Source organism: Microtus oregoni, unplaced genomic scaffold (genome assembly GCF_018167655.1).
Source record: "Microtus oregoni isolate MIOR12 unplaced genomic scaffold, Mior012 000099F_ref0000060, whole genome shotgun sequence".
NCBI classification, from domain to species: Eukaryota; Metazoa; Chordata; class Mammalia; order Rodentia; family Cricetidae; genus Microtus; species Microtus oregoni.
The window spans coordinates 1,091,906-1,118,010 of NW_024544712.1; the positions used below are offsets into that span (position 1 = coordinate 1,091,906).

The 26,105-nt window shown below is 43.7% G+C and overlaps 1 protein-coding gene across 1 annotated transcript in view; it reads left to right on the forward strand.

Moving 5' to 3' along the window:
* LOC121443079 (IQ motif and SEC7 domain-containing protein 2-like) overlaps nt 1-26,105 on the forward strand; it is an 84,087-nt gene that overhangs the window by 4,279 nt on the left and 53,703 nt on the right. Inside the window, 1 exon segment of the mRNA XM_041644762.1 lies at nt 22,232-22,261. Within this exon segment, the coding sequence (XP_041500696.1) occupies nt 22,232-22,261 (30 nt within the window).

The window sequence follows — 26,105 nt, forward strand, 5'->3', positions numbered from 1 at the left end:
CACCCAGGGCGATGCGTGGTCTATCACATCACTGCTGAACTATCGTTGACTGCAGGTGGTGGGGTGTCAGCATGCTGTCTACAGGAGCTGAGGCCAGAGAGAGAGAAAGACAGAGAGAGAGAGAGAGAGAGAGAGAGAGAGAGCGAGAGCAAGTGAGCGTGAGCGCAGGGAGAGGCTCGGGGGAAGCCTGGCTCCTTTGGCATGCTGGATTCTTTTTCTAGGGTGTCTCTCCGTCCTTTCAGGAGGGAAACTGCTTATTGCCCCCTCCACTGTGTTGTGAGAGAAAATGATAATGTTGAATTTCATGAGAATTAGGAGTCTTGCTTCTCTGTCTAGATCTGGGGCAAGAATGGGGTTGTTGTCATCCACAAATATTTCTTGGCTGTATTCACAGAGCAGGAGGGGCCACCAGGCTGAGCAAACACCATGCTCTTGGCACTTGCAGAACTCTCTTCCCACCAGCCATGAAGACAGGGTTGCGGGCTTAGTCAGGCCGCAGACACAGTACTGAGGAGGACAGAGTAAACAGAAGGGGTGGGGTTTCTCAGAGGATAGAAGGATCAAGACAGACAAGGCCGCTGCTTGAGGACCTGGGCAGTAGAGGAAGGTGCTTTGAAGAACCAGCTGGGCATAGTCCCTTGGTGTCTAGTTGACAGAAGGAAGACAATGTAGTAATATGGGGCGGCAGGGCTGCGTCCCCCACACCCGGCCGCCCACATGGCTAGCTTATGCCCCAAAATAATTACACAGACACTGTATTCTTTTAAGCACTGCTTGGCCCTTTAGCTCTAGCACTTACAGGCTAATTCTCACATCCCGATCAACCCATCTCTAATAATCTGTGAGAACCGGTCTTACCGGGAAGATTCTAGCCTAGTCCATCCTGGGTCGGAGCTTCATGCCGGGAGCGGGGCATGGTGTCTCTCTCTGAGGCGTCTGCTCCCGAGAGAGCAGAGCTGTGGAGTCTCTGCCCTCACTTCCTCTTCCTCCCAGCGTTCTGTTCTGTTTACTCCTCCCACCTATCCTCTATCCTCTAACCAATAAAATGGGCCAGGGCAGTGCCTTTATTAGCCAATGACCTTCCTCCATCATTTCCCCTTTTTCAGTTTAAACAAAAAAAAGGCTTTAACATAGCAAAATTACATATAACAAAACAGTTATCAAGTAAAAGTTACAATAATCTTTATCATAACTAAGGAAAACTATAACTATAACTAACTATTCTTAACTCCATCAAAGACTCCAGAAAGATACAATACTATCTAAGCAAACAAGAAAAAAGCAACTTTTAAAACTCTAGAAATGACAGCGACATCTCGCTGCCTGGACAGTCACCCAAAGTTCCTCTGTACCGTTGGGGCATCCATCTTCAAGCCTTCAGGCCCATGGTATCCAGCAGACATTTCCATAAAGCAGGAAAATTCAAAGTCAGTTCAGTCACTATCTGTTGTGTCCTGCAGAATGTCTCGCAGACTCTTTCATGAATCAGGAACCCCGAAAGATCATCTCACCTTAGGCAAGTTCAGTAGTCCTCTCTCTGCGGGTTCTCTGTGTCCGGTTTATGCAATAGTCCAGGCAAGAGCAGTTTCTTGCCCAAATGGCTATCAAAACTCCATAACGAGCCTCTTCGATGCCCATCTTCCTCTTGAAGTAGATTGGTGCTGCCAGGAGCAGAGTGTCTCATTGTCATGAAAAGTCCTCAGTTATTAAAACATTAAATGTCCTATTCTGTAATCTTTGAAAGACATGAAGAATGTCTATCTAAAATATATCTCTATATATCTAGAAAATCTAACTAACATGACTACAAGCTTTACTATTATTGATGATTATCCATTAACAACCTATATTTCTTAATTATACAGTACATATTTAAATGAACTACACAATCACAATACCTTAATCAAAATCAGAAACACCTATACATATAACAAAATTGACCTTAAATCTCTATCAATAAAGCAAAATCTATACTAATGCAAATTATTCATATCTATATCATATCCCCCTTTAAATGTAAAAGAACGTTTATAAACCATATTTGGGAATATGGGTGCAGTTATTTCTCTCCAAACTGCTTCCTGCTGAATGGGCGCGTCGTTAATTAGGTCTTTCATGGTATAACCTGTGTGCTAGTTTCATCTCAGTTGGCAGTTGAGTGAAGCAATTTTCTGAAGGTGTTCACACCAACCCTTCAGGAGGGCGTGGTCTATCATACCATATCGGGATAAATGCAATCCACAAGGTCTGATCCTCTGTGAAAACAAAAGAAGAATCTCTTTTCCAAAGTATCATATCCTTAGATCCAAATTCTGAAATCATACCCTCATGATATCCGTTCTGGTTCCACTTGGCAGCCCATATAATGAAATGTCTCTCTGTACTTAGCTCCTTCACAGTCAAAAATTTTAAAGAAAACACAATGTACATAATCCAGACTCTCTGTGAATTTTCCATTTTTATGTGGCTTATTTTTCTTTATTTCTTTTAATCTCTTAACTATCTGTACTCTGTCTCTTTAAAGACTTTACTTTTACTTTTTTAAACCATTAACTTTATTCTCTATATTCTTTTTCTTCTCTCTCCCAAGCCTACGTACATTCATCCACAGTGTGACTCATTTAGTGGTCTGAATCTGTCCTATTGTGAATCTGCAATTTTTTACTATCCAGGGGCACTTTTGATTTGCGCCTTTAAATCACTAGGCGCTTTAGAATCTAAGCTGTGACATTCCTAGGTTAACTTTTTGCTTTTTGAGCGTATATCTTTGACCTGGAATATCTCTGTAGACCAGGCTGTCTTTGAACTCTCAGAGATCCGCCTGTCTCTGCCTCTCAGGCAGTGGGATTAAAGGTGTTTGCTACTACACCTTGAACTCACAGAGATCTGTTTGTCTCTGCCTTCTAGGCACTGGGATTAAAGGCGTGTGCTACCACACACAACAACTCTCTTCCTTTTTTTTTTAACTTTAAGAACTTTAAATTTTAGTCTGCATATATTTTTAACACACTTCAAACCATTTAGAAATTTTCTTTGTCTTTGAAGCTCTCTTTACTGTATATCTCTCTTTTTCTGACCACACGAGCCTTAAAATTACTGAGCAATATGGGTAGGATTAAAGGCGTGGCTTTGCCAGCTAGATCCAGTCCATTCCTTAGCTTTCCAGCCTCATGGCTGAGGTACTGGCTGTAGCCAGCAAGCGAGCTTCAGTAGCCTGTGCTTGCAAACCGCACAAACCGCCTGTGTAAAAGAGTCAGAGTTTGTCCTGGCAGGACAGCCCAGAAAGCCGGCATTTTTAAACGGCACAGCTTTTTTCCTGCTACGGCTGAAAACCAAAAAGCATGTGTTCAGCTTTTCGTCAACACCGTTTAAGTCAGGAAGCCTCTCTTAGATGAAAGCGCATGCTTGCCTCTAACAAGCAGAGCAGGCCCGAGAACACAGCGAGTCTAGTTGCCATCAAACAAATCGTAGCACTTTACTTCAAATGCTCTATTCAAAAGCTCTGTCTCCCGCAGGAGCCAGACAGAGATTGCAATGGCGGCACAGCCCCAGGAAGTCGCGCTTTAAAATGACACAGCGTTTTTTCTGCTACTGTTGCCGAATCAGGAAATCTCTCTACAGCACGCCACCAACAAACAGCAAAAATCTGTGTTAAACTCTCTTTCCCTTATTTTTAAGCCTTCTCAGGTTTTTTAAGTGGATTTAGTCCATCACGTGGGGCGCCATATGTAGTAATATGGGGCGGCAGGGCTGCGTCCCCCACACCCGGCCGCCCACATGGCTAGCTTATGCCCCAAAATAATTACACAGACACTGTATTCTTTTAAGCACTGCTTGGCCCTTTAGCTCTAGCACTTACAGGCTAATTCTCACATCCCGATCAACCCATCTCTAATAATCTGTGAGAACCGGTCTTACCGGGAAGATTCTAGCCTAGTCCATCCTGGGTCGGAGCTTCATGCCGGGAGCGGGGCATGGTGTCTCTCTCTGAGGCGTCTGCTCCCGAGAGAGCAGAGCTGTGGAGTCTCTGCCCTCACTTCCTCTTCCTCCCAGCGTTCTGTTCTGTTTACTCCTCCCACCTATCCTCTATCCTCTAACCAATAAAATGGGCCAGGGCAGTGCCTTTATTAGCCAATGACCTTCCTCCATCATTTCCCCTTTTTCAGTTTAAACAAAAAAAAGGCTTTAACATAGCAAAATTACATATAACAAAACAGTTATCAAGTAAAAGTTACAATAATCTTTATCATAACTAAGGAAAACTATAACTATAACTAACTATTCTTAACTCCATCAAAGACTCCAGAAAGATACAATACTATCTAAGCAAACAAGAAAAAAGCAACTTTTAAAACTCTAGAAATGACAGCGACATCTCGCTGCCTGGACAGTCACCCAAAGTTCCTCTGTACCGTTGGGGCATCCATCTTCAAGCCTTCAGGCCCATGGTATCCAGCAGACATTTCCATAAAGCAGGAAAATTCAAAGTCAGTTCAGTCACTATCTGTTGTGTCCTGCAGAATGTCTCGCAGACTCTTTCATGAATCAGGAACCCCGAAAGATCATCTCACCTTAGGCAAGTTCAGTAGTCCTCTCTCTGCGGGTTCTCTGTGTCCGGTTTATGCAATAGTCCAGGCAAGAGCAGTTTCTTGCCCAAATGGCTATCAAAACTCCATAACGAGCCTCTTCGATGCCCATCTTCCTCTTGAAGTAGATTGGTGCTGCCAGGAGCAGAGTGTCTCATTGTCATGAAAAGTCCTCAGTTATTAAAACATTAAATGTCCTATTCTGTAATCTTTGAAAGACATGAAGAATGTCTATCTAAAATATATCTCTATATATCTAGAAAATCTAACTAACATGACTACAAGCTTTACTATTATTGATGATTATCCATTAACAACCTATATTTCTTAATTATACAGTACATATTTAAATGAACTACACAATCACAATACCTTAATCAAAATCAGAAACACCTATACATATAACAAAATTGACCTTAAATCTCTATCAATAAAGCAAAATCTATACTAATGCAAATTATTCATATCTATATCATATCCCCCTTTAAATGTAAAAGAACGTTTATAAACCATATTTGGGAATATGGGTGCAGTTATTTCTCTCCAAACTGCTTCCTGCTGAATGGGCGCGTCGTTAATTAGGTCTTTCATGGTATAACCTGTGTGCTAGTTTCATCTCAGTTGGCAGTTGAGTGAAGCAATTTTCTGAAGGTGTTCACACCAACCCTTCAGGAGGGCGTGGTCTATCATACCATATCGGGATAAATGCAATCCACAAGGTCTGATCCTCTGTGAAAACAAAAGAAGAATCTCTTTTCCAAAGTATCATATCCTTAGATCCAAATTCTGAAATCATACCCTCATGATATCCGTTCTGGTTCCACTTGGCAGCCCATATAATGAAATGTCTCTCTGTACTTAGCTCCTTCACAGTCAAAAATTTTAAAGAAAACACAATGTACATAATCCAGACTCTCTGTGAATTTTCCATTTTTATGTGGCTTATTTTTCTTTATTTCTTTTAATCTCTTAACTATCTGTACTCTGTCTCTTTAAAGACTTTACTTTTACTTTTTTAAACCATTAACTTTATTCTCTATATTCTTTTTCTTCTCTCTCCCAAGCCTACGTACATTCATCCACAGTGTGACTCATTTAGTGGTCTGAATCTGTCCTATTGTGAATCTGCAATTTTTTACTATCCAGGGGCACTTTTGATTTGCGCCTTTAAATCACTAGGCGCTTTAGAATCTAAGCTGTGACATTCCTAGGTTAACTTTTTGCTTTTTGAGCGTATATCTTTGACCTGGAATATCTCTGTAGACCAGGCTGTCTTTGAACTCTCAGAGATCCGCCTGTCTCTGCCTCTCAGGCAGTGGGATTAAAGGTGTTTGCTACTACACCTTGAACTCACAGAGATCTGTTTGTCTCTGCCTTCTAGGCACTGGGATTAAAGGCGTGTGCTACCACACACAACAACTCTCTTCCTTTTTTTTTTAACTTTAAGAACTTTAAATTTTAGTCTGCATATATTTTTAACACACTTCAAACCATTTAGAAATTTTCTTTGTCTTTGAAGCTCTCTTTACTGTATATCTCTCTTTTTCTGACCACACGAGCCTTAAAATTACTGAGCAATATGGGTAGGATTAAAGGCGTGGCTTTGCCAGCTAGATCCAGTCCATTCCTTAGCTTTCCAGCCTCATGGCTGAGGTACTGGCTGTAGCCAGCAAGCGAGCTTCAGTAGCCTGTGCTTGCAAACCGCACAAACCGCCTGTGTAAAAGAGTCAGAGTTTGTCCTGGCAGGACAGCCCAGAAAGCCGGCATTTTTAAACGGCACAGCTTTTTTCCTGCTACGGCTGAAAACCAAAAAGCATGTGTTCAGCTTTTCGTCAACACCGTTTAAGTCAGGAAGCCTCTCTTAGATGAAAGCGCATGCTTGCCTCTAACAAGCAGAGCAGGCCCGAGAACACAGCGAGTCTAGTTGCCATCAAACAAATCGTAGCACTTTACTTCAAATGCTCTATTCAAAAGCTCTGTCTCCCGCAGGAGCCAGACAGAGATTGCAATGGCGGCACAGCCCCAGGAAGTCGCGCTTTAAAATGACACAGCGTTTTTTCTGCTACTGTTGCCGAATCAGGAAATCTCTCTACAGCACGCCACCAACAAACAGCAAAAATCTGTGTTAAACTCTCTTTCCCTTATTTTTAAGCCTTCTCAGGTTTTTTAAGTGGATTTAGTCCATCACGTGGGGCGCCATATGTAGTAATATGGGGCGGCAGGGCTGCGTCCCCCACACCCGGCCGCCCACATGGCTAGCTTATGCCCCAAAATAATTACACAGACACTGTATTCTTTTAAGCACTGCTTGGCCCTTTAGCTCTAGCACTTACAGGCTAATTCTCACATCCCGATCAACCCATCTCTAATAATCTGTGAGAACCGGTCTTACCGGGAAGATTCTAGCCTAGTCCATCCTGGGTCGGAGCTTCATGCCGGGAGCGGGGCATGGTGTCTCTCTCTGAGGCGTCTGCTCCCGAGAGAGCAGAGCTGTGGAGTCTCTGCCCTCACTTCCTCTTCCTCCCAGCGTTCTGTTCTGTTTACTCCTCCCACCTATCCTCTATCCTCTAACCAATAAAATGGGCCAGGGCAGTGCCTTTATTAGCCAATGACCTTCCTCCATCAAGACATCAGACTTGGTGTATGCTGACTGGTCTTCCTCTGCCCACCCCTACCAACTATGGCCTCTGCATTTGCTGGGGGCCTGGTAAAGCCTGGAACATGGTGAAGAGGCCATATGTGTATTGACTGAGTGAATCTCAGCTTCCTGTGTGATAGGCACTATTCTATGCAGCTTTATGTAATAATAGCTAATATTTTCCTACTGCATTTACAGTGTGCTGGGCACTTCATTCTAAGTGCTTCCTATATAGTCGTTCTTTCTGTTTTCACACGAATCCTTTCATGTAAATTGTTATTAACTCCATTTTACGGGGGAAGAAACTAAGGTCTAGGAAGTTCAGGTGACATAGCCAAGGTCCCTAAGTGGCTAAGGGGCAGGACTGCAGAAGAGCTGGGCTCCAGGGTCTGTAGCATTCTTGGCATTCTTACTCATCCGGCAGCCCTGTTTCTTATCTCATTTCCCCAGAATCCTTGCCAGGTGGGTGTTATTGTTCTCCTCATCTTTCAGATGAGGAAGTGGGGATCAGAGAGGAGCAGCGAGTTACACAGCCGGCTGAGACCTAGAGCTGTGTGGCTTCCAGTCCTTCAATGTACTGTTCCCTTCCGTTGGTGGGGGTTAGACATGAACTTTAGGCGTGACTCTGGCTTTCCTCCCACAGAGGTTCCCTCTCACAATCACCCCTGATTTTTTCCATGGTGTCCTGAGAGATTACTCCTCTTTTTCTGTCAAGCCTCTGATAAATCAGCTGGAGCCAAGCCATGTCTGCAGTCTGGCTCCTATGTTTTCGTTGTCTTTCTGTTTCTGTCCACAGATTCCCCTTCTCTCATTTTTATACAAACCATGCTCGAGTTACCCTGGCCTTGTATTGTCTCATTAGCCCACCCAGGCCTTCCTTTGGCCTCTGTGGCTTGGCTAATACCCTTCCCTTCTCCTCGGTTGCTTACTATTATGTCTAAGGTTGACTTAGCTGACACCTCTCCTATCTTTATTGAAAACCAAATACTTTTATTTTATTTTATGTGTATGACTCTTTTTGCCTGCGGGTATGTATGTGTACCACATGTGAGCCCCTGGAAGCCAAAAGAGGCTATTAGATCCCCGGGAACTGAAGCTGTGAACTACTGTGTGAGTTGCTGGGAATCAAACCTGAGTCTTCTAGAAAAGCCTCAAGCACTCCTAACCACCGAGCCATCTCTCCAGCCCTTGTTGGTCCTTTGTGATGCTCAGTTTAGCCTTTTTATTTTATTTTTAACTTTAATTTTTATTTTATGTGTACAGGTGTTTTGCCTGAATGAGAGAGCTTTGGATCCCCGGGATCACAGTTACAGATTGTGGGTTCTGGAAATTAAACCTGGGGTCATCTGCAAGAGCAACCAAAGCTATCAACTACTGAGCCATCTCTCTAACCCCAAGTCTAGCATCTCTGTCTGTCTGACTCTATCTTCTTAGTTGTTTATATCTTGTGCCTCCTACTAGCCTCTAAAACAGTGGTTCTCATCCTGTGGGTCTTGACCCTGTTGGTGTTGCATGTCAGATATTGATAGTATTACAGTTCCTAACAGTAGCAAAATTACAGTTATGAAGTAGCAACTAAAATACCTTTTTGGTTGGGGGTCACCACAACATTAGGAACTGTATTCAAGGATCACAGCATTAGGAAAGCTGAGAACCACTGCTCCAAAAGGAGTAAGACTTAACTGACATGTATTGAGTACATATTATAGAGCCGATTCTGTGCTTGGTGCTGGGGGCATAACAAAGGAGTGAAGACTTTGGAAAGACATCACATAGCACATAGTTAGCTGCTCAATAAATTCTGAATAGACATAAGAATGTCTGGTTAAGTCCTGGTGAACTATTGGCCAGGTCCCTCAGTTTTTCTTTATTCTGGACTCCTGTTGAGAGAAATGTCAACTTCAAAATCCTCTTGGCTTTTTCCTCTGGCTCCCTGGAGGCATTTGACTTGGGTTTTTCTTCTTCTTACACCCACTGGTCTCCCAATCGATACATGACAGAGAAGCCGAGTTGGATAAGACTTTAGAGGTATAGTGGCCGATTTGCTCATCACCATCCTTCCAGCATGCCAATTCCGTGTCACGCCACATTCTTGACTCTTGGTGCAAAATCTTCTCTCCTGAGTGAGCCAGGGAGTCCTGTCTGTATGCAGTTTGCCCAACTCCAGTGATGGGATGTTTACTGGCACCTTTTCTTCATTTCTTTTCCTCTTTTCTCTTTCTTTCTTTCTTTCTTTCTTAATTTCTTTCTCTCTTTCTTTCATTTTTTGATATCCACCCAGTCTTTACTGAGGTTTTACGCTAGGCCAGGCACAGCATCTTGGGAGTGGGAGTAGACTTGGCCTCTTTGGCTCATTCCCTGGCAGGATCATGTACAGCGGTCACAGGGGAGAATGAGAACTAGATGTCTTATTTCCTCTTTGAGGGGGGTTGTTGAGGGAAGGATAGTTTGCCAAGTAGTCTAGTTTCCTCCTACTTTCTACCGTCTCACCAAGTGTTCAGTTTTTCGGACCCTTGAAAGCACGTACACAGGAAACCCTTCTCAGATACTTAGGAACTGAAGCTTCTTGGGACCTGGGAACCCTGAGTACTGCCTGGGCGACTCTGCAGGGAGTGGGATGTTCTGGAACGTAGACTTCATGTGAGGCTATGAGCATCATTTCACTTACAGGACCTGTTTTTTATTTTTTATTTTTCCCTTAGCAGGATATGGAGATAAAACTGTATTTTCTAACAAGTATGATTCATACTAACCCCCATCCCCCTACCCCGCCTCCACCTCTCAGTGTGTCAGAAACTTTCCTGCATGCTCTTCATATTCATCAAGGTCCTGATCAGGATGGAAAAGCAGAGAGCGGGCCATAGAGAAGAATAAATGATACTGCCCTGCCCCCTAGAGGCGAAGTGTAACAAACAACAGGAAAACAGTCCCGTCATATCCAAAACAAGCCAGAGCTACACGGCTGATCAGGATTGTTCTTCTGATGCTTTAGATATGAATTAATCACCACCGTCATCTAAGAGGTACCCTTCACTCATATAAGATACATTTCTATAGCATAATCTGATTTTTTAGACTATAGGTTTTATTTTCTTTTAGTTAGCACATAAACATTGGAGTGAGGATGTATGAATTTTATGCTTTTTAAAGGGTTAAGATGACTGCGCATCCAGGCCTTATGATTGTCTACTGGATCCCAAGATACAGTGCACCACACTTCTCTGAGTCAAACCAATGTTTTCTTTTATATAACCATGTTCGAAGTATTGTCATTAGGGACTCGTCCCTGATTAATATGTGTAAGGCCCTGGGTTCATTTTCTGTTGTAGTCCCTGAAGAATAATGAACATTGGTCATGAGGAAGAATCTGAGGAATTCAGTTTATTCCCAGCACTGAAAAACATAATAAATAACGCCATTTGTAAGAAAAATGAATAGAACTAGAAATCATGCTAAGCATAATAACCCAGACTCAGAAAGACAAATTTTATGTTTTTCTCATCCACATGCAGAAATATACATTTCTATATACATATGAGTCAGGGAGATGGCTTCCTGGGTAAAATGTTTGTTTACAATCATGAGGACCTGAGATAGACTTCTCAGCACCCACTAAAAAAGCTGGTGTGTTGGTGCACTCCTGTAATCCCAGCGCTGGGGAGGTAGAGACAGGGTTCATGGCCTATGCCAGCTACTCAGTCTAAGCAGTCAGGGAGTTCTAGATTCTATGAGAGACCTGTCTCAAGAATAAGGTGGACAGCTGTTTTGGAAGACACTCAACATCAACCTCTGGCATGACCACACACAACACATACAGAGGAACAGATATATACTTAATTATATATAACAGGGCGCAGAAATGGGACTATTTGGAGGGAGAAGGAGACCAGTGGAGGGAGGAGAGAAGAATAAGAGGGTGCACTGGGGGGGTGAATATGAACAAACGATAAAAATGTACATGTATGAAAATGATATAATGAGCCTTTAATCCCAGCACTCAGGTGGTGCACAGATCTCTGAGTTCTAGGCCAGTCTGATCTACAGAGGGAGTTTCAGGACTGCCAGGCTACACAGCCCTGTAAGCAAAAAGAAAAGAAAAGAAAGGAAAGGAAAGGAAAGGAAAGGAGACAATGAAACTAATTTTAAAAAGAAAACAATTTGTTGAGAGAGTAGATCTCATTAAAAAAAAAAGAAGAAGAAGAAGAAGAAGAAGAAGAAGAAGAAGAAGAAGAAGAAGAAAAGGCCAGCACACTTGGGTGCCTGCGAGAGAATGATGATGACAATAAACTCAAGTGCCATCCTAGAAGGAAATGCTGCACACCGTGGGAGCTCAGAGGAACAGCAGCCATTCATGAGCAACAGGGTTGTAAATGTCAACCGTTTGAGCTGGAAGGGCCTGAAGTATGCAGCTGAAGGCGATTTGCTTTGCAGGTGAGAAGATTGCGGCCAGAAGCGACAAAAGACTGTTTAAGGCCCTGCAAGTGTGTGTGGAAGTGAGCCTTCTGACTGGAGGAGTCGCCCTAGTGCTAATGCCCATGCTCAACGCAGCAGCTTTCGTTGAATGTGCTGCTTCCTGCTCTAAAATCTTAGGATTGTTTTGTGTTCTACTTATAGAAAACCCAAATGAAAGAAAGAAGAAACTAGGACTCCAAGAGATTGGGTGGCTTGTTGGGGACGAAGCAACAGAAAGGATTCATCTCCTAAAGGGGCTCTTGTTTGAATGAACGGTGGACTGGCCTCCTGCTCTGATTTGGCTCCTCAGAAACCAAGGTGCTTGATTCATAGCTGGGATAGGAACTCTTTCTTCTTTTTCACCACCCAGCTCAGGACCAAACTTCTTGCTGCTGGTTTTTGTCTTGCTAGGACTTGTTTGATGTATCTGAGGCAGCTCAAAGGCAATTTCTGGCTTGACAGCCAGGCCTGGCCACCCCCTGCCCCCGTTTCAATTTTCATATAAAGGAGGCCTGTGCTTCTAAGAAAGACTTGTGTTTGAATATAAACGCTGCCTCAACGTGCTAGATGACCTCAGTGAAGCCATTTTATGTTTTATAAGCTTTTAGTTCCTGGTCTTTAAAATGCAATAACAATGCCTACTGCTTAAGATTAACCGAGGTAATTTGAATTACACTCTCTGATGGTTGTACTCAATAAACAATCATTTTTGTTCTCTTTCTAAAATCTCCTGTGGACAGTGATTTGAAGAATCCAGTGCTAAACCAAGCTTCGCTTTTCCTGAAAATGGTGTATTTTCTCCTTGCTAATATGGAGCTTTCATAGTTCATTGTATCTGCCTCAGTCACCAGTTAACTTGAAATATAACTCTAGCATCTCCGTTCATCTCTCTTCCTGAGTTCTTAGTTTTTGGTTCAATTTCTGGTCTGTCCTTATCTATGTTCTTGGAGTATGTAACCTTAAATCCTTCATGACTCAGACAGGTATAAATAATTACTGGATGTAAATAGTTGAGTAAATGGAAGGCTGGAGGGGCTGGAATGGTAATGGTGACATTTGCAGAGGACCGGAAGGAGCTGCAAGCTGATCTGGTTGAAAAGACAACTGTATGGATTTCTTTAAGGAGGCAAAGTATTAGTTTAGAGCAGTGGTTCTCAACCTTCCTAATGCTGCAACCCTTTAGTATAGCTCCTCATGCTGTGATGACCCCCAACCATAACATTATTTTCGTTGCCACCTCATAACCATAATTTTGCTACTGTTATGAATCGTAATGTAAATATCTGATAGGCAGGAAGGATGTCTGCTATGTGACCTCTGTGAAAGCGTCATTCCACCCCCACAGGGGTCACGATCCACATGTTGAGAACCACTGCTTTAGAGTGTGTCTAGCCCTGTACTTGACCTCTCTTGCTCCTGCTCTAAATACTGGAGACTAGGACCTCAAATTAGCAAAATCATCACACTCTCTGCTTGGTATATACAGTGTGGAAGACAGAGAACCCAAGAAAGAAAAGGGGCTTTATTTTAGAATTTTAAAAATTTTATCAGTCAGTCAAGGTGGCAACCACCTCAGCTGGAAGGCTGAGGCAGGATGATCCCTTGAGCACAGGATTTCAGAACCAACCTGGGCAACACAGTCAAGACCTCACCTCAAATACAAAAAAAGAAAACCAAATCAGCACAAACCGAAGCAGTGTGTGTATATACAATATTATATTTTATTTTCAATTGGCATAGTAATTATACATATTTATTAGGTACAATGTAGCATTTTAATATAGGTATACAATATGTGATCATCAGATCAGGGGGATTAAGCTATACGCAAACATTTATCATTTCTTTGTATAGTATAGCATTTAAAGGCCAAAGACCAGCTCTTTAGAACCGGCTTTGCCTTGGATTGAGTCAGGATATTAGTCCTGGTGGCAAGCAACCCAAACCTCTGCGCCATCTCACCAGCCTCGTGACTTCATGTTTCTAAGTAGCATGCTTTTAACCGTTATTTCCCCCACTTAGCAACTTAAAACATTATCTTTTTTCTATTTAATTTTCATTAATTTTAAAAAAATGGTACTCAGCGTAATGGATTTAATTATGGGACTTTTTATACATGCTGTCAACAAATCAGTGGTTAAAGAAAAATGATGCATGTACAAATGGAATTTATTTAGCTGTAAAGAAAAATGGAGGCATAACATTCCCAGGAAAGTGGATGGAACTGAAAATCATGAATTTATACAAAATAGCCCGGATCTAGAAAGGCAGATCTCACACGTTTTCTTTCATATGCATGCCATATATATGCATATGTACGTGAGAACGAGTATAAGTCATGAAAAGGGGACTATGAAGAGTGAGAAAGGTCTCGAGGGAGGGGGTGGGGAGAAAAGAAGGTAACATGAAGGCCATGAAGGCTGAAGGAGGGCTAACTGAGGTGTGAAGAGGACAACGGGGTGGTGAGGGGTTGGGGAGGGGATTAAGGAAGAGGATCAACAAAAGCATTTGCTAAAATTTCTTTTATCTTATTTATTTTTAGCACTGAACTGCTTCCCCATCTCAAATTGTGATAGTTTTCTCTATTTTTTGCTTTACAGACTATGACTGGGTTAATAGAAACTGTTACTGAAATGTTTGTATATCCAGAATTGCTTGTGTGCTCTCTGGTTTTATTTGGTCATCTAACAGGGAGATGATTGTTATAATGGGTGTCCTTCAAATGTCAAAATAAAAAGCAGTTTATTTGGGGCCACTAAAATGTCATTAGATACTCTAATCCATTCCTCATAGTTTAATTCCTTTCTCCAGCAGCCCTGTGACATTTCGTCTGTGCATGAATGCCAGGCAGCTTGTGTTCCGAGTCCAGCACTTAGGGTGGCAAGGATGGCAGGGATAATTTTGTTTTTATTACTCTGTGTGTGTGATACGTGCGGATGTGGGCCCAAGCACTCTCATGTCACGGTGCGTGTGTGGAGGTCAGAACACAATTTCAGAGTCTGTTCTCTCCTTCCACTGCGCGAGGTCTAGAGCAAATGTTCTTAGGCTTGCTTGCGCAGCAGGCGCCTTCACATGCTGAGCCATCTCTCTAGGCTGAAAGGGTTTTGTACGGTGTCAGTTTATCCCTTGTCTTTTGCCCCCTGGTAATGTTTACCCTTCTCTTGGTCCATGCCAAGGCTAAGTCTGGGTAAGGCCCTCCTGGCCCAATGGGCTCCCTCCTCAGCTACACCCCCCTACAAGGGTTGGCTCTCCTTCAACTCGACCCAGTCCTCTGTTTATTTTTTTTCTTTCAGAAATTTGTTGAAATCTCTTACTCACTGATGATGCCATTCTCTCCCATCGTCTTTCCTGATACAAGTATGAGTTCATATTTAATAACCTTATTTCTTTCCTTTCGTTTTACTGCAGGGAGAGATGCACATTTATGCTCTTGATTTATAGGCTTTGGCTCTGGCTGAGCCTGATTGGAACTAGAAATTATCAGTAACTCCACATTCCTAGTAGCTAAGCTTGGATGACCTCGTTTTGACCCTGCATTACTGTTGGCCCCAGCCAGTGTCATGAGCGTTCCTCTAGCAGCCCTGGCGCATCCCTTCCCTTAACCTCCCCTGCCTGGACTATATCATCAAGGAGCCTCAGCTGCAGAACTTGGGCTCTGACTCCATTCAAGCCTCTCTGGGCGCCCTGTCTGTGACTTGATAGGCTTCTGGTCTGCCGTAAGCCAGGCTTTTCCAGGATGGGCTAGGTGCTTGAAGGGCAGCCCGTCTTCTTTATTTAGGCAGTGAAAGCAGGTGAGCCAGAAATGATCCCCCAAAACACTGGAAGGGGCGTGGAGGCCAAGTTTAGGCTTATACAACGTAAGGCTTGCTCTAGTTGCTCCCCCTTCCACCCACACTTTCCCATCATGGCTGAACCTCCAACAGAGAGGGGACAAAGTAAGGCCAATAGAGGCGGTTCCTTTTTCCTGCCCCTCCATTCATCTGTAATATCTGTACCTACCCCCACTTTTTTGGATAGCCCCTTTTCTGTCTCTTCTAAAAGTGCTTGCTGTGGCTGGAAGGATGGCTCGGGGGTTAAGAGCACTGGCTGCTCTTCCAGAGGACCTGGCTTAAGTTCCCAGCACCCACATGGTGGCTCACAACCATCTGTGCCTCCCATTCCAGGGGATCCAACCTTTCTTCTGGCTGCTGATGATACCAGGCATGCACATGGTGCATATATATATATATATATATATATATATATATATATATATATATATATATGCAAAACACCCTACCCACAAAACAAAAATAAATCTTAAATTAAAGCATAAATAAAAAATAAAAGTGCTCGTTAAACGTTCCTGGTATAGGTGCCTTGGGCTAGGTATGTGTGGCGGGGAGATGGGAGACAGGTGAGGAAGGTAGATCAGGTCTGCAGGCCACATGGGAGAGGAAGTGCCTCTTGGCTCTGCTGTGACAGAAAGGAGCAGAAGTTGTGGCAGTTAAAGGCATTTGTTGTCAGCATGTAGGATGACACATGCTGACTCAGGAGGCAGAAGCAGGAGGACCACAAGTTCCCCATAAGCATGCACTGCATAGCAAAATCCTGTCTCAAACAGCCAAGCAATCAAAGATTTTCAACTCATATCCTCCGCTTATCGGCTGGGAAATTGTGGGTAATTCACATTGCTCCTCCAAGCTTCAGTTCCTGTATCTGTACGATGAGAACAGCTACCTTGCACAGATGTTAGGGAGCTAGCATGAGTCCTGGACCATTAGAACCACATAATAAATAGTACTATTGTTATTATTTGGGTTATTGTAAGTTTGGCTATGATAAAGACCAGTAATACCTGCTTATTATATTTATTATGATTATATAATACCTGTTTAGGATTTAAAGAAGGCATACCTTGGGTGAAGCCTCCCTGGTGCTTCCTAGCAATTATAAAGCAAAATTTATATACTGTTGCCTGGTCTTTAAGTCTTTGGTTGTGGTCTCTTGGTTTTCTTCAAGATATAAACACAATGTGATCTTTGCCTCTTTAGTTCTGGAACAAGACATTTTAAACGTGATAGCCTTGTACATGCCTATAATCCCAGCATTTAGAAGGCAGAAATGCCTTCAAAGATTCCCTTGCCAGCCTGGACTACCTGGTGAAATCTTATCTCAGAAAAATAATAAATATAGACAGATATTAAGTCATAAGTGTGACTCGATCTTTGCCATCATCACCACCACTAATGCCATCCTTTTATTCCAGGATTGTCCGGAGTTATGTTGAACAAGGACTATAGAAAGACTAATGACCGACAACACTCTAGAAAGATCTTTTATACATAATGTATTTTTTCTGTAGAAGCATTTAGCATCTTTCTTTATTCCTCAGTGTTGTGAAATTCCATAACAACATATCTCGATGTGGGTCTTTGTGTTGTTTGTCTTGCTGGCCTTTCATTCCTTCAGTGCTGGGAAACATTCTTATATTGTGTCTTTGAGCATTTCCTTCCCACTGTTTCCTCCATTTTCTATTTCTGGAACCCCTATTGTTAGACGGAGGAATTCCTCAATTAATCCTCTAATTTTCTCATCTTTTCTCTTCCATCATCCTCTTTATTGTGTTACTTTGTTTCCTAAGATATCTCTTTTTTATTTTCTAATGGCACTGACATTTTTATTCTGGCTCTCACTGTTTTTCACTTCCCAGATTTCTTCAATTGTCTTTGTTCCTTCCAAATTCCTTCTTTGGTTTGTTTTCTTTGTCCATCTGCCTTCCAGGTTGGTGGTCTCCCCCACATAGCTTTGCATCATCGTGTAGGCTTTGACTGCCTAGAACTTTGTTTCCTTTGGAAATAATGAATTCTATTAAGGTTTATTTAACATGAAGCAAAATATACCTAAACTGGGGACTGGAGAGATGACTCAGCAGTTAAGAGCACCTGTTAGTCTTTCAGAGGCCCCAAGTTCAGTTTCCAGCACCTGCGAGGCAGTTTATAACCACCCACAACTACCGTTCCAGGGGATCTAGCTTCCTCTTCTAGCCTCTGCTAGCTCCAAGCACAAACGCAGTGCACTTACATGCAGAGAAAACATTCATACACATAAAATACAACTAAATACTCCGTAAAAACAGAAGTCCTAACTTAAGTGTCTTTGCAGTAAGAAAAGCATCCATGACACTTGACAGGTGCACAGAAGCCGTGCACACTCGATCTTGCTGTCGGAAGTCGGAGAGTAGAAGGAAGTTAGGGTCCCACTATTTTCCAAGGAAGCTCCCTTTGCTTTTAGCTTTGTTTTACCCCGTCTGCCACTGCACCTGGTGTTCTCAAATCCAAAGCTTCCCGTTGCTGGGATGGCGCTGGAGGTGGAGAGCCCCTGACTGGACAGCATTGAGGACAGCATTGAGGACAGCATTGTGAATCACTATTTTTAGCTTTATCCCTCACTCTGCCTTCTGAGATGTACAGCACCTCCAAATCGTGAGCCCTGAAAGGGTTTTCTAAGTGGAATAGTTACTTCTGGTTGACACCTCAGACTTTATCTTTCTTTTCTTTTTTTAATTTATTTACTTACATTTTAATGGGACTTGGGGAGTAACAGATAAATCAGTTTATTCAACTCGTTGTGTTTAAGTGAACATTCCCTTTCTTATTCTAACCAACTCATATTTATTCGTCTTCCATGACCATATCCTCAAAGAGTTTATGTTCATGTCCATATGGTGGGTTCAGGAGATCCTTCTCTGTTTTCCCTTGATATCTGCTTCTTCCTTCCCTCTCAGCCATAATCACAATGTTCTCAAATTGCCTTTTGAAAAGCGTGATTGACACATCATCTTCTGGTGGTCTGGAGCTCTGCCTCATTTCTTCCCATAGGCCTAGCTCAGGATCTGGTTCATAGAAGTACAGAGTGACTGTGTGCTAATGAATGCATGAGTATAAAAGCAGACCTAGCTAGCGGGAGTGACAGTCTAGAAAGAGAGCTAAGCTGGATGCAATTGCTCCTATAAGGTTAGTTTCCTAAAAGTCGAGTGCTGCTTTAAAGCTGTGTGGAAAAGAAAGTCTACCAAGCACAATTTTAGTAATGAGAAAATATACCTACATCCATTCGCTACATTCAGAGGATGGTTAACTGCATCTTGACAAATCAAAGTAACAGTCATGACGAATATGCAGTTACATGGGCAAACATGTAATGTAAAAAGCCATGGAAATCATGCAGTGCAAAACCATTTCTGCTACATAAAGAACTGCAGAGAATGAGAGGAATAGAAACTGTTCAGAGTGGTTGCTGCCTCTGTGATGTAATTTCACACATTTTTTCTCCTTTCCTTTTCCAAGGGTTCCTAGATTTTCTAATGTAAGAATGCATTCAGTGCACAATTTTTACAAAAGCTGTTCAGAAGTGAATATCAGTATACCAAAAGAGCTACAAATGAAATGCCCCAATGGATAGCCTGAGAATCAATGTGTTTGTTTGTTTAGCTGCATCCTGAAGGCCTTGCCACTTGGGGCATCCCTACTCCCTAAACTGCCAAAGCAGAACCTAGCTAAGGAATCCAAAGGAGGAGAGGATCTTGGGCTCTGTGTATTACAAATCCCAATACCATGAACTATACCAAGAAACAGAGGCCTGAGCCCTAAACTTCAAAGACCCCCTCCCTACCAAGCAAGTGTATATGGGGTCAAGAAGCCATGCTCATTAGGACCCCATCCCTTCTAGACCATACTCTAGGTATCTGGGACTCAATTCCCTGTCCAGATTTCTTAAGCTTACTTTTAGGGCTTGTAGTCTTATTATCCAAGTCTACTCATTAGGCCCAAAGTTAGCCTAAGGAGAAAGGGGGGCATGCAAACAGGGTATGAACATATGGACTGATATGGGTGTGTGTATACACACATGCATACATATATACAGATAGATAGATAGATAGACAGACAGACATATGGACAGACATTTACTTCTACTGAATTTAATAAAAGTAGTGGAGTATGATTCCTGGGTCTTTGGTTCCACATGTGGACAGCCTACTCTAATTGATAAAAGCAATAAACCTTGGAGTTCTGAAGAAAGTAATTTTTGTGATTTTTGTTTGTTTGCTTGTTTTTTTTTAAGACAGGGTTTCTCTTTGTAGCCCTGATTGTCTGGAACTCACTCTGTAGACCAGGCTGGTGGCCTCAAACTCAGAGATCCACCTGCCTCTGCCTCCCAGGCACTGGGATTTAAGTAAACATTTCAAAGCCTAAAGACTGCTTAGAACGCAACTAACACAGCTCCATCATTTTCCAGGTGAGGAAAAACATCCAGCTAGCACTATATTGATGATCGTTCTCCTAGAGTTTCTGTTGGTGTGATAGAACACCATGACCTTTGGGGGAGGAAATGGTTTATTTCAGTTTACCCTTCTACATTACAGCCCATCACTAAAGGAAGTCAGGGCAGGAACTGAAGCAGAGGCCATGAAGGAACACTGCTTTCTGGCTTCCTTCCCCTGCCTTGCTCAACCTGCTTTCCTATACATCCCAGGACCACCTGCCCAGGAGTGGCATCACCCCCAATAGCTATGCCTATTGGCCTATAGATCGATTTTTATGGAGGCATTTTCTCAATTAAGATTCTCTCTCTTCAAGTATGCCTAGGTTTGTGTCAGATTGACAAAAATTGACTAGCATTATTGTTCCCCATATACAACATACTAAATGCTTAATACTAGGCCTGTGAGGTAGGATGCACCCCCACTGTGGATCTTATGATGCTATGTTCTCCCAAACTAAGAAGAATCAGTCTAATGTGAGAATTGGCTAATACACTCTGCCTCAGGACTTGAACATTTCCCCAACCCCACTACCATCTTAAGAACAGTGACACATCCGAGGAATGCTTTGGAAGCAGAGATACTATAAATTGGTACATAGTAGATGCTCAATGATGGCTCATGATGATAATGATGAAGTTGAACTCCTTGAGTAGGTAGTTGTCTTCCCAGGTTAGAACCTACAGTATAGCCAACTGAATAAATGTGTGCTTGTAGACCAGCCTCCCTGGAGCAGGAGATTAGTGTTAGAGGTGCTGAGGGTTCTGGCTTCCATTCTGTAGGCAGCTGGGGAGTCATTCAAGTTTGGTTCCTTTGACTTGATACCTGAGAATAACTGAGCTGGGATTCCAGAAGCCATCTTGTTGCTATAGTGTGATGGAAAGTTTGAATAACTGTAATAAGTTGTGTTGTGGCCTTGGTTTTTCTATCCCTTTAAGGGGACAAAAAGGCAACAGATTGGCACCAGGTGTCAGGCACTTTGAGCCTCAAAGCCATTCCATTAAGGGAGGATTTCTTGTCACTGCCCCATTTACTGAGTGAAGACTTTGAGGTTCTAGATAGCAAGATGACTTCTTCAGGATAATGTGGCTAGGAAGCCGTCAGACTCACTTACCACCTCGATGCTTACTTGCCCATCCTTGCTGGAGTAAGTGTGTGTGTGTGTGTGTGTGTGTGTGTGCATGCTCACTCTCTCAACAGATGCTCTTCTAAAATCATCCTCTCAATGTACATATAGATCACAGCCCCCCCCCCCCAAAGAAACCCTGAGATTGTATCTTGGCTCTCTCAGCTGGTGACAGAGTCTTATGTGTTCATCTCTGTGCTTTTTTCAGTTGAGCCTGGGAGAGGACCAGAGGTGTGGGGTGAAGAGGGAGGAAGACTACGTCCCAATATTCTCCCAATTCCAGGGTCCCTGATTCTCCTTTCTCTCCTCTTCTGCTCCCAGTATAACAGCTTCTCTGTCCTTACCTCCACCACACAAACGCATGTGCACACATACTAGCCATGTGGCGGCTTGTACCGGCGTGTGTGCCTGCACAATGAACATTCTTCCCAAAGAAGAGTGAGGGGGAGGAAAATGGTCCTGGTTTTGCTCATTTCCTGGCTTTCCTCAGAGCTGGCCTTCACTCCATTCAATTTCACCCTTCTTTTGCATCTGAGGCCATGCATAATGAAAAAGGCAGCCCAGCATAGTAGAAAGGAGCACAGCAGCTGACTCATTTACCCGCTCAGCTTCATTCTCTTCAACTGGAAAATAGGCAGGTCGGACTAGGCAGTTGGCAAAGCCTCTTGTATCTTATTAATAATATGTGGCATTTGCCTGCTCGGTTCTAAAGAGCTTACTCATCCCGACAGCTCTGTGAGGATCAGTCTTGTATTATTGGGGGACTGAGGGAAACTGAGGCTCAGACTTAGATGAAGTAGCTTGCCTAGCTCACAGGGATGGTAAGTAGCAGAGACAATATCTGAACCTGGCTGTCTCTGGCTGCTTCTCAGAGACAGGGAGATGCTGCTCCCTCCTTGATCTCACACCCCTCCTGTGGCCCTTGCCTTGCTTACCTAACCAACCAGTCCTTCTCCCTGTTGCTCCAACTGACTAAGCACTCACTGCCATGGCCTTTGCACTTGCTGTTCTCTGTACATGAATGAAACACATGTCTGTGCTTTCATGACATATGTTGGACTTCAGGGTAGGGTAGGGGAAAGAGTGGTGCACCTGTACTGACTGTTGTTTATTTCCTGATTCTCTTGCAGATCTGATGGTGAGAATTCCAGAACAGTCAGGTCAGTACCTCGCTTCTTTAGTAGTACTTGGGGGATGGGGCTGGGCTTGGGGTGGAGGGGTTTTCTGGTTATTACTTTGGGATCCATGGGCAGGGGTCAATGGCAGGGTTCTTTCCCCATTGGTATTAGAGGCAGTGTGGAATGGATGGGAGGACAGGGAGGACATGTTTGGCAGGCATAGACATGGTGTTAAAGACCGTTACTCAGTCTTTGTGGTCCAGGGGACTTGAGAGCTTTGCTGTTCAGTGCAGGGCCATGTAAGAGGCTGATCTTGGTCAGCTCCAGACCCAGGAAGTTCTCTATTTCCTTTTTCCAGGAAAGAAGGGATCAATGGATGCTGGGCTTGCCTGGTCTTATTTTCCCTCTCTATCCTGAATTCTGCCAATCTCAAGTAATGGGCCTTAGATTGACTTTAGATATGACACGTTCTAGATGTTAGAATTACATGTATGATGACAGGGAAACGTTTTTTTTCTTGCATGCTTGGTTAAAGTTTGTAAGCTTTGGTAAGGTTTAAAGGTTACCAGCTGAGGGAGCAGAAGTAAAGCAGGACTAAGACCAGAGCTCTTTGTGCATTCCTCTGGCCCTCACCTGTCAGAAACCCCACTAAGGCAGAAGTATCAAAAACTGGGATAATGTGGGGATGGTGAGGGGGTTCAGGGTGTGGTCTAATCTTAGCACCGGGACTGGGAAATATGGATTTTGAAATGAGATGGGCCCAGGCAGTAGAGGCACACAATGGGGTAGCCAGTGCTCTCCAGCCTGCACTAGTAAACATGGCATTTTTGTCATGAGTAGAAATGGTTCGCTTAAGGACCTCTTCTTCCTTCTGAATGGATCCGTTGGAAGAATGGGCCCTTTCTTGTGAACCTCACTCACCAGGCTTTCTGGGTTGGTGAACACAGCACAAATGGGGCGCAACCCCCCACTCACTGCCTCTCAACTGTAAACCCTTGGGCGGGGCACAGCTTGGCCAACCATGTGGAACAGCACAGTTCCTGTCATGGAGGTTAGCGGGCTGGCTCAGAAGTTGCCTGTGCATTTTGAAGTCTGTCCTAGCATCTCTTGCAGGAGGTCTGGAGTGACCACATTGGTGGCCAGATCCAAGAGGAAGGCTGTGTGTGTGGCGGGGGAGATACATACTGAGGCCAGCACTGAATCAGTGAGAATGTGATGGATATAGTCAGCCCTGGTGTCTGGGCAAAAGGTCTTTGATGGCACACAATTAATCTTTGCATGCTGCCAAGGAGCATAGCCAGGCACAGATTGTTCTAGCACTTAGGAGGGCACTTCTCTAAGAAAGGACATAGGATCTCAATGTCCTTCTTGTGAGTTTGGAGAAAGGCACCCGGTATGACCTCAGGCCCAGGCCTTCCATAGGCATCTCTGTGGATATGCCTGCTAACTTGTTGAGGAACCAGACTGAGCACATCTCTAGATGTCAGCTCCTCCCAGCTGGGGAGTTCCTGGAACCTTTAGCTCATGGTATTTAATAATAGCCATGATCATGACTCACATGATGGCATATGTTGGGCCTTTATAACTTACAGAATTTGTCAAGGATTTGTTTTATTTGATCCACCCAGTGACACTGTGGATGGAACCTGCGCTGCCCTTATCATCTGTGTTTTCCAGTTGAGGAAACAAGCCAGGATTCAAACTCCAGTCTGCTTGGCCCCAAGCCCAGATTGCTGCCTATACTATCACTATAGGCCTTCTTGACAGCTTTGTAGATGATGAGCACCATCCAAATATTAGTAATCATAATAAATATCATTGATTCTTCAGATACTAATCACTCTAAATATGATCTTTTAAAACTCACAGCAGCTGCATTAGGCATGGATTATGATGTCTGATTTACAAATGACGGAAAGGAGCTGGGCGGTGGTGGTACACATCTTTAATCCCAGCAGTTGGGAGGCAGAGACAGTTGAATTGCTATGAATTTGAGGCCAGCCTGGTCTACAAGAGAGTTCTAGGACAGGCAGGGCTACATAGTGAGACCTTGTCTCAAAAACAAAACAAAGATAAACGAGGAAGAGGAGATCCCAAGAGAGTCAGTGCCTCACCCAGGGAGAGAAGATCAATGGCATAGGGTGGAATTTCTCTGATTCATATCCTGGACTCTCTGATTCTGAAGCTGGTGTTGATTTTACTCACATCTGCTTCCTGGCATGTATGCTGGGTTCATAGTCAAGGAGGCTATAGAAGTGTTGAGGAATTAGCAGGTAGATCAGACTATAGTAGTCGCTACAGGGCAGCGAAAGAGTCTATAGCAATAGCACATATACAGCAAGGTCTTGTGGAACCATAGTTGGATGGGGCTCTCTGAGGATACTCTCAGACCCCACACATAACTTCTCAAGTTCACTACAATTAGGGAGTGTTTCTTGGAGCAGGCGATGTCGAAGCAGGCAGGGCTGCACAGGACTGATTTCACATACGGAGAGTCCCAGGACTGATTTCACATACGGAGAGTCCCTGGGTATAGAATCAGCATGAGTAGGAAAGCAAGGGGCGTGTTTAAAGCCATGGTCCAGTCAGTTGGACTAAAACAGATGTCGGCAGGAAAGAACAACTTCTAGAGGTCAGACCCCTCATTGGGTCAAGAATGCATCACAGATCTCTTCAGGCACGTCCAGCATTGTGACTTTATGATATGACGCTGTCATCTACAAAGTTCGCACACGAGAACTGTGTAAACTGATGTCTACAAAACAATGCAAAAAATCTCATAATAGCAGCTGGGGAGATGGCACATTTGCTTAAGTGCATGCTATGTAAGCGTGAGGGCCTCAGGCAGATACCTAGAAGCCATATAAAAAACTGAGCGTGATGGCGTGGTCTGGTAAGCACAGTGCTAGGGAGACAGATCCCTGGAGCTTGCTGGCCAGTCATCCTAACAAATCAGTGAGAGGCCCTTTCTCAAAATCGAGAAGAGCAATTGAAAAAGACATCTGTTACCTGCCTCTGGCCTTCACACACACAGAGAGACACACATACACGTCCTTGTGTGTAGTAATATGGGGCGGCAGGGCTGCGTCCCCCACACCCGGCCGCCCACATGGCTAGCTTATGCCCCGAAATAATTACACGGACACTGTATTCCTCCAAACACTGCCTGGCCCATTCTCTTCTAGGCTAATTCTCACATATTAATTTAGCCCACCTCTAATCATCTGTATGTAGCACCCCAAGGTGCGCTTACCGGGGAGATTCCAGCCTAGTCCATCCTGGGTCGGAGCTTCATCCCGGGAGCAGGGCATGGCGTCTCTCCTGAGGCGTCTGCTCCGGAGAGCAGAGCTGTGGAGTCTCTGACCTCACTTCCTCTTCCTCCCAGTGTTCTGTCCTGTTTTCTCCTCCCACCTATCCTCTAACCAATAAAATGGGCCAGGGCAGTGCCTTTATTAGCCAATGACCTTCCTCCATCACTTGTGTACCCATATGCACACATATCATCTACAAACACATGCACAACCAATCTTCTGTTTTAAGTAAGTCCATAATTTTGTGTTGGCACCATTTATAGCTATCCTGGGGTGTAGGCAGCCTATGGGCTGCAGGTTATACACACCTGAGTGACCAGGAAAGAAGGAAAGTAGACTTTGTGGCATTAAAAACAAAAGACAGTAGAAATTTTTGGATCCAAGTTTAAGGGCTCCGTTTTGGGCTATGTTGCTTTCCAGTAATTTGACTGGGCAAATCTGTTTGGATATTGTCAAACTCCAATTTCCCCATCCAGGAAGCAGCTGCATTCATGAGTGTGTGCATACCTGGGTACTTGTGTGGCTGGAAAAGAGTTAGGTGAGTAGAAGAAATGCCAAGAAGAAGACTAGGCCTC